This window comes from Colossoma macropomum, unplaced genomic scaffold (genome assembly GCF_904425465.1).
Source record: "Colossoma macropomum unplaced genomic scaffold, Colossoma_macropomum, whole genome shotgun sequence".
Classification (NCBI taxonomy): Eukaryota; Metazoa; Chordata; class Actinopteri; order Characiformes; family Serrasalmidae; genus Colossoma; species Colossoma macropomum.
The window spans coordinates 21,957,562-21,970,327 of record NW_023494787.1 but is presented as its reverse complement, the minus strand read 5'-3'; the positions used below and the strand labels follow the sequence as shown (position 1 = coordinate 21,970,327).

The window sequence follows — 12,766 nt, the reverse complement described above, 5'->3', positions numbered from 1 at the left end:
ATTCAAAGTCAGGTGCAGCTCAGGGGTGACCTCCTGTGAATAAGCAAGGCTTCTGTGCACATGCTCATAAATCAGTGGGGAGTTCAACCAATGATTAGGAAATCTGGCCCTCCTTTATGACCTCCAACAGCTTTACAAAAGAAAAGTACAGAAGATATATGACTGCATACCATTCATGCTTCAAGTCCCATTACATTTAATGAAGGCTTTTTATTCCAAATAATATTTCTTACAATGAGAAACTCACTTTTTTCTACCATTTCAGAAAGAATGCATTCACACTGAGATATATCAAAAATACAAAAATATAGGTACCACTCAATAAACACCTTAAAAATCATTAATAAGCAGTTATAACACATAAATAAAAAGGGTGACAGTGATAGTTGCTTTTACATATTGTGAGCCCACATTCATCTACACTGATAAACCTTATCATACTTTGTATTTTCCATTAGTCAGCATTATACCTCCCAGCTTCACTGTTGCCACTGTTGTCCTTTTTATTTAGGTGTTATGACAGTTTATTGTGCGTATGACCTAATTAACAACAATTAACAAACTAATTTGTAACCATTCATATGTAGTGTTATTGTAAAATGGTTCCAGGATTTTTATCCATATCGCACAGCCCTAATTTATAAACGTATTTCTTTGATTACTTATTTTAGGTGGGCTGGAATGTGTACCAAGACTAAAGGCCAAAGGCTTCTCTACTCCTGGAGAGTGCCCTGCATAGTTTAGATTCAGCTCTAATCTAACAAGCCTGATCCAGTTAATCAAGGCCTTGAGGAGCAACTGAATCTCAGAGCCAAAGTGTGTTGACTGTTGGCTGTTGGCTGATCTCCATGAGCAGGGATGCCCCCAATAGGCCTGGGGCAAAAGAGTATAGAACATATTGCTATTTATATCCCCTACAATCCACTAAATGATAAGGCCATTCCAAAGGAACCATTTTAATGATGTAAGAATGTGTTTTATTCCACTGCTTAATGAAAATGAAGTGAAATTGTTTCTAAAACCTCCACATGGGTTTAAAAGGCTCATTCTTTATAGGATAATTAATCCTCTTTTCTCTGATAAGAAGCTAATGATACCCTGTTTGCACACAGTACACAGTGTGAGGTTCTACTGCAATGGAGACTTGAAATGGGCCAGAATCCAGAGCTCATAAATTAGATGATTTTGTTGCTTCCTATCCTTGCTGAAAATCAATAAGGAAACAGAGAGTCATTATGCTGATTGCTAATTGTAGGATTTAAGACGTCTACAGTAAACATCCATTTATTCTCAACACAGACACTTAAAGCTAGTTATTTAAGGGACCTGCATCCTACATTGTTCTTGCATTTAATTTTTTTTTTTTCCCACTTGATGTCCACTATGATGTTTGTGTGGTCCTATGTACGAAACATTTTTCCGACCTCACTTGTCATTGGGCCTTTAAGATTAATATGTACATTACCTCTATTCTGACTGGCTGCCCTGTCTTTGCACCTCATTCAAAAAACAGTGCACGCTAAAACCTCCTTATAACTTCAGCATGAACAGGCGGAGCTAAACAGCTGTAGGCTGAATAAGCTGAAAAGATTTCTTCCATTCCTCGGCTGGAAATAAAGGCACGCATAAAAGTATAACGTGCAAATGCACCATGTTAATCCTTTCATACCCAAGGTCTTGTTGATGACACATTCAGAGACTTTGTCTCTGCCTCTTTAACTTACTAAAATCTGCCTCTAGAGTAGCTGTGGTGCATTCAATACAACTTAGTACAGAGCAAAATATATCAGCAATTAAAGCTTTCGAAACTGGAGCTTTCTGTGTGTTGCTGTGTTTTCTATCACTACATAAAAGAAGCACAGTGCTGCCTTTACTGCTGGATAAACCCAGGGTGAAGACATTGTATGAAGACATTCTCTGACCTAAGCTGGACGGTGCCACTAATACTGACCTTTTTGCCGGAATGTCTCCAGTCTGCTCATCCACAAAGTCCTGCTTCAGCTCCTCCGCCACATCACTGTCACTGTCATAGTCCTGATACACACTCTTTTCCAGCTCGTCTGACTCATACTGGTGATGGAGAGAGGAATGGCGGGGGGTTAAGTAAGACCAATGGCCAGAAAGAAGCCTTGGCTAAGAAGTGAGCTTCATCCCACGCACTGTCCTTGTTCATATTTATTCATCATAGCTCAGTTACTCAGCTACTCAAAACAGCCCAGTGAAATGTTAAGGTCGGGAGTAAACACATAAATACAAAGGGGAAAAAAGGAAAACCCAGAACTGCATTGAATCTAAATCTGTGGCAGTATCATTTGTATGCAGTGCACAGAATGATGCATGGAACAGATGTATGAGACAGAGGGTGATTGAAGAATTCAAGATGTTTCATAGAAACTGTCGCAATAATAATTTTCTTTTTTTTAGGGGCTTTGAAAAAGCACCGTGATAAACACTGCAGACAGTGTGTACCCACGAAGGCTGTTAGCCAGTCCTACTGAATGGATGATGAGCTCTTATGTCATAATTAAACATCACATTAACTCTGAGTCCAGAGTAATTGAAACTATCTGTTTTTCGCAATGTTTCACGGCATGTTGTCTCAAGGTAAAAACACTTCTTTCATGGGCTCCACTATAGCCAGTGTAAACGCTCTATTTACTTTCATTGTTCCAATATCTCTTCTGAAATGTCAAGCACATCTGAGCACTAATAACAGCGTGTAAACTCTATACAGCCAATCTGCCCTCCATAAAGCTGATACGAGTGCCATGCGGCAGCTTGAGAGACTATAAAGCGCTTAACACCCTAAATTAATTACGTCCAGTTTAATTACAGCCCCGATTTATTCTCTCATTTCAGTAATAACTCGCTGTGGCATCGATAATGTTACTGAAGACGGAAATCAAGTCCACTCGAGCCTGATGGAGCACCGTACCACAAACATCCACTGTGGAAAATACACAAAGCAACACTGAACATTGAGTTAGAACTTCAGAAACACTTTAACATAACGCAGAGTAAACCCAATAATGAGATGTTTAATCAATGACTCGTTATATAATGTGTTACTGATTTATTTTTACCTGCCTTGTCTGTAAAACGTAATGTAATTGTAACTTTACAATAGGAGTGAAATAACTGAGCAATAAGCCTACCCCATTGGAGGCCAACACATCCTCGGTCTCTTCTTCCTTGTTGTCTATCTGCATCTCAAAGGGGTTTCCTCCCTGAGTGTACTGCTCAAATAACGAGAGCTCCGAAGGCTCGCTGGAGGCCGGCTGCCTGCTGGGAGAAACTGACGGAGACCGACACTGCCCCATGAACTTAAACTCCTACAAATGAAAGCACAAAAACAAAGCATTAAGTGTAATTTAATTAAATGGGAGCACACTTATTTGACATAATGAATGACTGATGAGCCAAATTTGATATGTGATGACAAAAACAAAAAAAAACACTGGGCTTCCTCAAGGAGAGGTCTGGAAATAGTTGAACAAAAACAATGATATACATACAATCAACACTTTTGTATGAATGTTATTGGTTTTTATTTTAATGCAAGTGTTTATCTGAGAAAAAAAACACTTACTATGCAAATAAACAGCAATTAATTAATTAAACAATTTTGTCAGGGGCACCACACTTTTGCACAGTACTGTATATAAAACACACAAATTCATGGTGTTATGAACAAGTTCATACCTTTGTGGTCATTAAATTTCAAAATAAATGTCAAACATCCTTTGAAATTATCTGGATGCCCTCACTATGTCTGGAATGACTTTACAAAAGGTGCTTTCCTCGAAAGGTATTCTGACTTTAATGTGTTCTTCATCCTTAACAAAGGAACCCCTACACACTTAAAAACAAAAACAAAGGTGTCAAAAAAGGTTCTTTAAACCTTCATGTAATTGACATTTATGAGCAATAAGAACCTTTTAAAAGGTTTAAAAGCCTTTCACCATGTAAACAGTCTACATCAATGTAAGATTTCTTCCTTAATTACGTATTTAGGAACCTAGTAAATTATGTGGAAGTTCTTGAAACTCAAAAAAAAAGTTTCTTTACACTGACACATCTAATTTAAAAAATGGTTCTTTAAAGAAGTATCCATTAAAAGGTGCCTTAGGGAGCCAAAAGTTTGTTCTACGGCACTGCACAAAAAAACCTTTCTGGCACCTTTATTTTTAAGGGTGCAGTTGGCGTTGGGCAGCACAGTAACTGCTTGAAAACACCAATACGCTTTTCTTTAAACAGAGAAGCCTGAAGAATAGCTCTGCCATGATCAAACGAGCTGTGTAATTCATCTTTTGAAACGTGACAGGCCGTAAACAGCAAACAGGAAGATTATAAGGCCTTTAATACAAAGCTTTGATAGAAAATCAATGCAGAAATAGTGTGGCAATCAAATTGGCACAGAGGGCTAGGGCTCAAAGCCCTGGAAAGATAGCCTTAAACGAACTTAAACTGCTTATGCTTAAACCCTTTCGTACATCAGGGCACAGACAAGATGTGATCATGCTAATGGAGCTCATTAAAGAGCTCCAGCGAGTGTGCTATTCAGTGATGAGATTCTGATATTACACCCACTGCTTTCATGCCTCCAAAAACATCTTTTTTTTTGTCTTTTTTAAACCAAAAACAAAAAGGAAACGTCATTCCTTCTCTGAAGATAACTTAACACCAGGAAAGGCTCTTGTCTGCATATGCAAACAAAATGAAACACTTTCTGATTTATTCATAAGATGCTCTCAGGTGAATATGGGTGTCTGGGCATGTGTGGCAGGCACATATCATGAAAACAAATAATTTATTTGGAGATTGACATCTCCAAAGCTGTGACTGCTGTAGAGTTAATGGCTCATGTTTGAGCAAACTTGACAATGCTGCCTAGCCTCATTTATTAACTTGTCATTTCTTTCCTCAGGCTAAAATTGATGATGAGAGTGCTCCATTATGACAGGAGAAAAAGCTAGAGCAGAGAGCTAATCAAGAGACGGGTCTCAGTGTTTGGACACACAGTGTTTTCTTTCATGTGTTAGCCTACAGCGGAGCTTCAACGGGTGCTGTGTGTCATGTGGCATATTTTTAAGTGCAAATTAGAATGAGACGGACAAACAATCGTATCATGATAATTAGAAAACAGGCTAGCAAGTGTTTAAGAAACAAAGGCAGAGGGAGTCCTGTATGTTTGTGGTTGGACAATGACCAGATATTAGAGCTCAACAACGAAACTGTTTAAACAATACTGATAAAGAGGCAGCAGGGTAAGCTAATTCAGACAAGCTGTCAGCTTCACCAGGAACCTACTGTAATAGCAAATCAGAAAACAGACTACTGATCTAGAAAAAATGCTGAGAAATAAGATAAAAGAAAAAATAAAGAAATGCAAAGATAAAATATAGAAAATGACTGCAGGCATGATACATGTGTACTATATAAATGCGATTTATCTAGTCATTTTTAAATTTTTACTGTACTATCACTGTGCTTACATTTATAATTTTACATATTTGGTTACTATAGGCTTTATGTAATTTCTGCAGCTCACACTTCCAATCAAGGCCTTCTTGCTTGCACCCATATTAGGACAGTCAAAATAAAATAAAACAAAAGTGTCAAAAATGCATATTCCAATGCAATGGCTCCTGGCATGATCCAGAAACGCTACTGATTGTACAGAAGAACATACCATCAAAACATCAAGCAGCTCTTAAGCAACTCAGTCAGTCCGAATGGAGTGATATGTTTATTTTAACAGACAGAATATAACAGACAGAAATGAATTCACTGCTTCTCTCTTTGTTCTGCTTCAGATGGCAAACCTTTGCTGATAAGCCAATGCTCCAAATGTAGTAGTGAAGTAAGTTGCTAGGTTTAGCTGTTCTGCTAAGCGGTGCTACACACTGTAGCCACCCATACTGGTTAGAATGTCCTTGCCTCAACTCATGCAGCTAGTTGCATATATTACTGGATTGAGGGATTTTTATGGAAAAGTCAGTCTAAAAAATATTTAAAAATAAACATTCTCCTTTTTAGACAACTATCTTGTGCCTCTAGGCAGAGATCATTGGTTTATAACACTGTTTTTGGGGTTGCTTTATTTGTGTGCCCATTTATGGATTTAGGACATGCAACATTGTCTTAGAAAAAATGTTTACTGGTTTACTAGTTTTGGTATCTTCTTAAAAATGTATTTAAAATTAGAATATATCTGAATATTTGATAAACAAAGTAGAGCCAGTGGTCACCAACCCTCCTTCTGGAGATCTACATTTCTACAGGTTTCACTTCCAACACACCTCAGCTTCTAAAGGCAGTAATTAGACTGATCAGGGGTTGATCAGTGTGTTGGAGCTGAAGTCTGCAGAAAGGTAGATCTCCAGGAGCAGGGCTGGTGACTACTGAACCAGCAGGAAATTTGAACTTAATTTCTAAACCCTGTTGGTAGCCCTAACACTAGCCCTAAGTCAGCCCTAAGATGGAATCATGAATGCTAATCATGCCACCTACAAACAATATCATTATGCTTATAGGAAAGCAGATTACAATAACGTGCAGCATTGTTGGAAGGATCGTTAACCCCCTGGTGTCTAACTCTGTCACTGCAGTGAGTAGCGCAAACCTCTGCAAGGGCCCCAAGTAAACACTGTCATGACTAATCACCACATGTACAGTAATTCCCATGACTGACAGCAACCTCAATTGGTCTAGATTAGCAGTCATGTTAAAGGTCACATTTGCCACATATATGTAACATGTATGCATCCTCCTCTGCTGTGCTGAAACTCACATGGAGCTGAGCAATACTGAAGTTGGATTTCACAGGGCACAACTCCCACGTTTCATTTTCCAGAAACATCCGCAACTCCTCCAGGCGAGTTCTAAGGCCACAGAGAGGAACAAGAGGTCAAGATTTGCATGAGCAAAGAGAAAAAAATAACTACCAAATAGATCCACATTCAACATAATGGACAAAAAGCATTGAGAAAGGTCATGGTCAGCAGTTTGAGTTTGCTGCCTCTCTCCGTCAGATCACTGCACAAGTAGCCCACGGCTTGTCTGGGTCAATATCAACAGCTTCAGCCGAAATGTCAGTATTAAGATTGAAATTTGATGCTTTAAAGCCTTAAATAAAGCATGGGAGCTTCCAGCTCACATTAATTTATACAGCGGAAAAACATCAGCAGAATAATTACAGATAAAGAGAGCTAAACAGAAGTGATAGTTACACATCCAAGGAATTTAAGTGAGATGCACCGGAACATTTTTGATGCTTTAAATACAAAAGTCAGCACACATTTGTTCTGTGATATTTTACAATGCATCGCATTCGCAATTACGACCTATTTGGGAAAAAAGGGGGGGTACAATGTCATTTCTGTCCTTTGTGCTGGAAGGCGCAATATATATTCCAGCGATGAAATGTGTTAATGCAGAATGCGTGACAGCAGAGACAGCATGCATTCAGGAAGCTGACAGATAATCACTTTTTATGGATGCTGCCTGAGTGCTTGAAAACTCTACAGTAATTGTGAAATTATGCAAGAGAGACTGAGCCCCTAACTTTCCCTTGGGTAAAAGTGTCTCTGCAGTGCTGCTGGTGTCAGCAGGAGGGATGGAGACAGAGACACTGACCCCTAATGCTGCCCGTGCCCTTTCAGCACAGAGCCATGAGGAATGAAACATTACTGACAGTTATCAGGCACTCGGGAGGCTGATCTGCCATAATTCCCCTTTATAATAACATATTTATGCACTGTAATATTCATCCACCTCAACATACTGAATGCGGGAGAACCATTCGTGCTTATCATGAAACAAACATTTGTTATTGCATGAGCTGAGCAGAAGTACTAGATATTGTTTCTAGAAGCCCATGAACGAGGTGTGTTTTTAAACATCATATACTTTATATAAGATAAATACTGCATACTTTTCCACTCAAGATACTTAAGAGAGACTATAATTCTTAAATGAGTAGAGCGTATGGTCAGGCAAAGCCATAAGCACCCATCTCACCTGTGATAGTTCTTAAAGTAGTTCACGCTCTGCCTCTTAATGGACTCCTGCAGCACCTCAGACTTACTGCCACAGAACTCCTCACCCACCTGCATTAACCTGGGGAAACAGAAAGAGACCAAAAAAAAGGTATAAAAATGAGAAGGAGTACATCCAAGGGAGAGTGCATGCACATTTACCAGATGGAGTGAAGGTGGACTTAGTTTAGATGAAAATTCCACTGGTGAAGGGAAACAAAAACAAAACAAAACAAAATAAATAAATAAAAAACAAAACAGCAGCCTTCTATTGTGATGCACCAAAGACCTATTAATATTCACCAGACATGCATCATGACTAGTTTCCAAAAGCAACTAAAAACCTAGCATTTTTTAAAGGTCTGATGTTATGAAGTTCTATTTTTATTCTTATAGACAACCCTACACTTATTATAATACATTTAAATCCTCTTAACACATAACCTGAAGTGTTCTATTGCTTTTATATAACAGTAAAAAAAGAAAAGTAAAACAAAGAAGCCTTGAACACTGTTTCAAATACACTACTGTGCACAAAGTCAGAGGCCATCTTTCATTTATTTGAAAATGGCCATGAAGTTATTCATTTTTCAATGTCAGGAAAAAAGAAATAAACATATTTAACAGTAAATTACACAGAAGCCTTCACAACTAAACATAATACCAATTTTTCAATACTTAGCGTTCCATCCCTGTGCCTTTATCACAGCTTCCATTCTTTCCGGGAGACTTAGTTTTTCATTGTAATGTGTCTCGTGATCCAAGCACGCCCAAACACATTCAATTTTTGTTAGTAACAGCTTTTTGACAGCTACACATCCTTTCAGTCCCATAATATTGACTTCTCACAGTACAAGGATGAACAGAAACACCTGTGATTTTTTTTATATCTGATGTAACAGTGGAGCTTGATTTTCTCCTGCCTCTCAAAGATAAAAGTTTTACATACTGTTTTCTGAGTTTTAGAGGCATTTATCTAACAAAGGGGTCCACAACTCCGGTCCTGGAGGGCCAGTGTCCAGCACAGTCTGGAGGTTTCCCCACTCAAAACACACCCACTAAACCTTGTAATTAACAGGTAAGTGTAATCGGGTGTATGTGAAAAAGAAAAAACACCAAACTGTGCTGGACACTGGCTCTCCAGGGCCTGAGTTGTGCACCCCTGATCTACTGCCCTAATCTTTCACCTGACACTGAATAACGTCTACTTAAAGGCCATTTGGCTGGAAAACAAAAGAATGAAGGATGGTCTCTGATGTTTGCACAATACTGTATATGTTTGATGAATCACATTTGTCTTATTTGCTCTAATCTGATACTAAAGAAAGTTTTTTTTTTCTCATTTAAAAAGTAAAGCATGTTGAAGCTATGAATACACAAAATAAGCATCATCAGAGTGTATTTATTATTTCCTTTTTATGTTCCTTACAATAATTCAGTAAAACTATTTTGCACAAGGGCTACAGCTAAGAAACAAAGGGTCAAACTAGGAAACTGTGTTAACACTGTTAAAAAAAAAACTAAGGCATTAATAATTTATCTTGTTAATGTGTTATTTACACTTTAACTTTGACAGCCCTAGTTATTCATATTCAATTTCTTCGAAGCAGTTCTAGCAGCTTTCAATAAAGAAACCACTGCTGTTACTTAGCAAGTGTTGGTCAGTGGAATGACACTGTATATGTGTAATATGTGTTCAGAATTCACTGTTGTGTACTATTAGTAAACTGACATGTTGTTTTAATATTAAGTTCTTTTATTACAATACTAATCACCTACACTGTGTTTATTTACATACACTCTGAAGCACTTTGAGCTGCAGTTTTATGTATGAAAGATACTATAAATAAAGCTATTATTATTTTTAGTGCTTCAAGTGCTTATTAATCCCTTGGAGTTCTTTCACACGGGGGGACAAGCATGGGGGGCTGCATTCATCCTCCCTGCTGACCCGTGAGCAGGGATCAGCCAAACATGGCTGTAGCTCCACACACTCAACGGCCTTTTAATTGTGCGGCTTGTAAGGGGCTGCCTAGGTTTCCCCTCTCACTGTGGAACAAGCGGCTTCATTAATGCCCTCTGCCCCCAGCCCCTCTGCCGGGTTAAAGGGGTTTCACACGGGCCCTGGGCAGCAGGGCAGGACTCCAGCCAATCCAATTAGCACTAATGAGAATGTGGCTGCCTACCTGCTGATAACATCCAGCACCACAATGAAGTCGTCGTACTTGAAGTTGGACATGTCCGTCCCGAGTAAATAGGCTTTCACTTTCAGCTGGACATCCTGAGCGCAGAGACAAAGAGAGATGGGGGGAAGTGGAGCAGTGGTCAGAGAGCTGATGGACTAAACAGAAATTCGGGCAAAGGAGTAAATGAGTGTGCTACCAACCTGCCAAATCCGACTCAGGCCATGCTCAAGCTTCTTCTTGACGTAGCTGCGGCCCACTGTAGAATCGCCTGGGCTCTCATTACTAGTGCCATCTGTGGAAATGACAGAATAATTCCTCAGTCATTATTGAAAGAAAACTGAAAAGTAAACTGTGTGTCTTAACCAAACCAGTACTTATATGAGCTGTTCTTCTTCTACTCTGATTCTAGACATTGTATGAGGAAATATGGGAACACAGATAATCCAGAATATACTGGAGTTTCATAGAGTCCAAGTACAAGCTCAATACAAGCCACTGGGGTAGCCTAGCTGTAAGAAATATAAGCCAGCAACTGGAGGGTTGTAGTTCCAAATCCTAGAACTAAATAGGTTCCTCTGGTTGTACCCTTGGACCAGGCATCTCCAACTACCCCAGGCAGCAAAATGGCCAACTTTCCTAGTAAGGTGGACCAATAAAGGAGGTCATTATCACACTTATTCTCATTCAGTCCTATGGTACACATTACTGGATGAGCATAATCTGCCAGTCAGAGAGCTGCTTGAAGTTTTCCTTAGAAATGTATAAGCTAACTTTGTTCCAGCTTTGGTTTTGCAGTTTTTGGTATAGTTTTGTATTTTCTGCTATAGGTTCTACAAAATGTTCGTTTTAAGTTTATAAATAGCTTCTTGTTACAATAACAAAATGGCCAAGGCTTACCATCAAGTCAGCCTACAAGCTACTATTATTGTAGCTTTCCTTTAAAGTTACTGTAGACAATTATTATTATTAGGTTATTAATAACAATAACAGGCTCTGTCTTTTTGTTTTTATCAACTTAAATTGTTGAAGCCCCTATTCATATTTTACAATAAAAGGCATTTTGTGTTGAATGGGTGCTTTATCTGGCTTTATCTGTTCAAAGACAACTACATAAAAGTGTTGCGCCGCTACACAATGTTTTAAAGTCACACAACATACTAGGACTAACATGGACATGGACTACCCATAAAAGAAAACATGGCAAAAGAAATCAAAGACTACAAGACAAATTCTGATTACTTTTGTGCATGCGAAAGTGGCAGATGACACGTTTTCTGACATAAAAACAGATAGAAAACCATGGGCAATTCACAATACTTTTCGTCAACTGGCTCAAACGCAAAATATATCCTCTCTTTTTGACCCCACAAACACTGTCTTATTTCTTTATCAATACACTTGGAACACTTAATTGACTGACAGCCACTTTTTAAAATTTTCCCATTCCAGATTTTTCATTTACCTTTTTTATGTTCTCTCATTTTCTCTGTGTCTTATATTCCTCCCTCACATGTTCTTGTTATTAGAATTAAAAAAGGTCACTTGACCTTAAGCCAAACAAGCTGATTTAGAATAAGCTGGACTGAAAAGTTTGAGTGTCCAGTCAACTCCACAAACCATGGGATGTCCTGCAGGATTCATGGCAGAGCATTTTTGGAAAGCAAGTTTGGAAAACCTGACAGATCAAACAAAGTCTCGTATGAAAGTTACAGCTACTAAGGTTTTTTTCAGTTATTGCCACAAATATTCACATGTGATATGGCTTTCCATGAAATAAACCTGATTAGTCCTACATTTTAAGTCAAAATCAATAAAGAAGCATGCTCATTTATTAAAACATACTGCTAAGCTAGGCGCTAAGCAAACACGTACATCAGCAGGTCCTAAAAGGACAAATTTCCAAGGACAAATTTCATGCTTCCTTGTTAAGACACAAATAGAGTTTTTTAAATATACATAGGGCTGTTAATATTTTAAAAATCTCCAGCAATTTTTGCTTTATGGCCAAGCAGTTCCTCAATGTAGAGGAAAATAAATAAATAAATAAAATCCCTGAAAGTCTGGAAATGACTGATGGCTATCTAAAATTAATCTATTGCCTTCCACTCTATACCCAGTGCTGCAATTTTTTAATGAAATCAATTAAGCCTATATGCATGAAATTAGATTAGCTAAGCTTACTGTGCCAAATAAGAACAGACATCTCGCAAATGTATCCATGGTGTATTACTGCACACACCAACTGCCATGCTGCTACAGTAACAGGCAGACCTATGATAACCTTGAAGCTAAAAAAGCATGACTAGGGCACTTTGCTAATGTAGGAGCCCAACAATGATGTCCCCTAATAGCACACAGGCTGATTACAAGCACTGAAGCACAGCTGCCACTCATAATTAGGAGAGCTCATCCTGACGCTGTGCTGGGAGCTTCACTGAACAATACACACGTCACAGTCACCATTTCACACTCACATCAACTACTTGGCCTGTGTGTTACGTAAGGAGTGACAAACCAAAATTAAGTCACAAGAGGAATAAT

General features: G+C 38.5%; 1 protein-coding gene across 2 annotated transcripts in view; it reads right to left on the bottom strand.

Annotated features, from left to right (window-relative positions):
- The window catches only part of vps50 (VPS50 EARP/GARPII complex subunit), a 159,800-nt gene that overhangs the window by 64,729 nt on the left and 82,305 nt on the right, over positions 1 to 12,766 (bottom strand). For both annotated transcript variants that reach the window (XM_036566437.1, XM_036566438.1), the window contains exons 14-19: positions 10,426 to 10,517; positions 10,226 to 10,320; positions 8,023 to 8,121; positions 6,794 to 6,884; positions 3,156 to 3,332; positions 1,952 to 2,070 (exon numbers count right to left, since the gene is read on the bottom strand). In XM_036566437.1, coding sequence (XP_036422330.1) covers positions 1,952 to 2,070; positions 3,156 to 3,332; positions 6,794 to 6,884; positions 8,023 to 8,121; positions 10,226 to 10,320; positions 10,426 to 10,517 — 673 coding nt within the window. The remainder of the gene's footprint in view (positions 1 to 1,951; positions 2,071 to 3,155; positions 3,333 to 6,793; positions 6,885 to 8,022; positions 8,122 to 10,225; positions 10,321 to 10,425; positions 10,518 to 12,766) is intronic.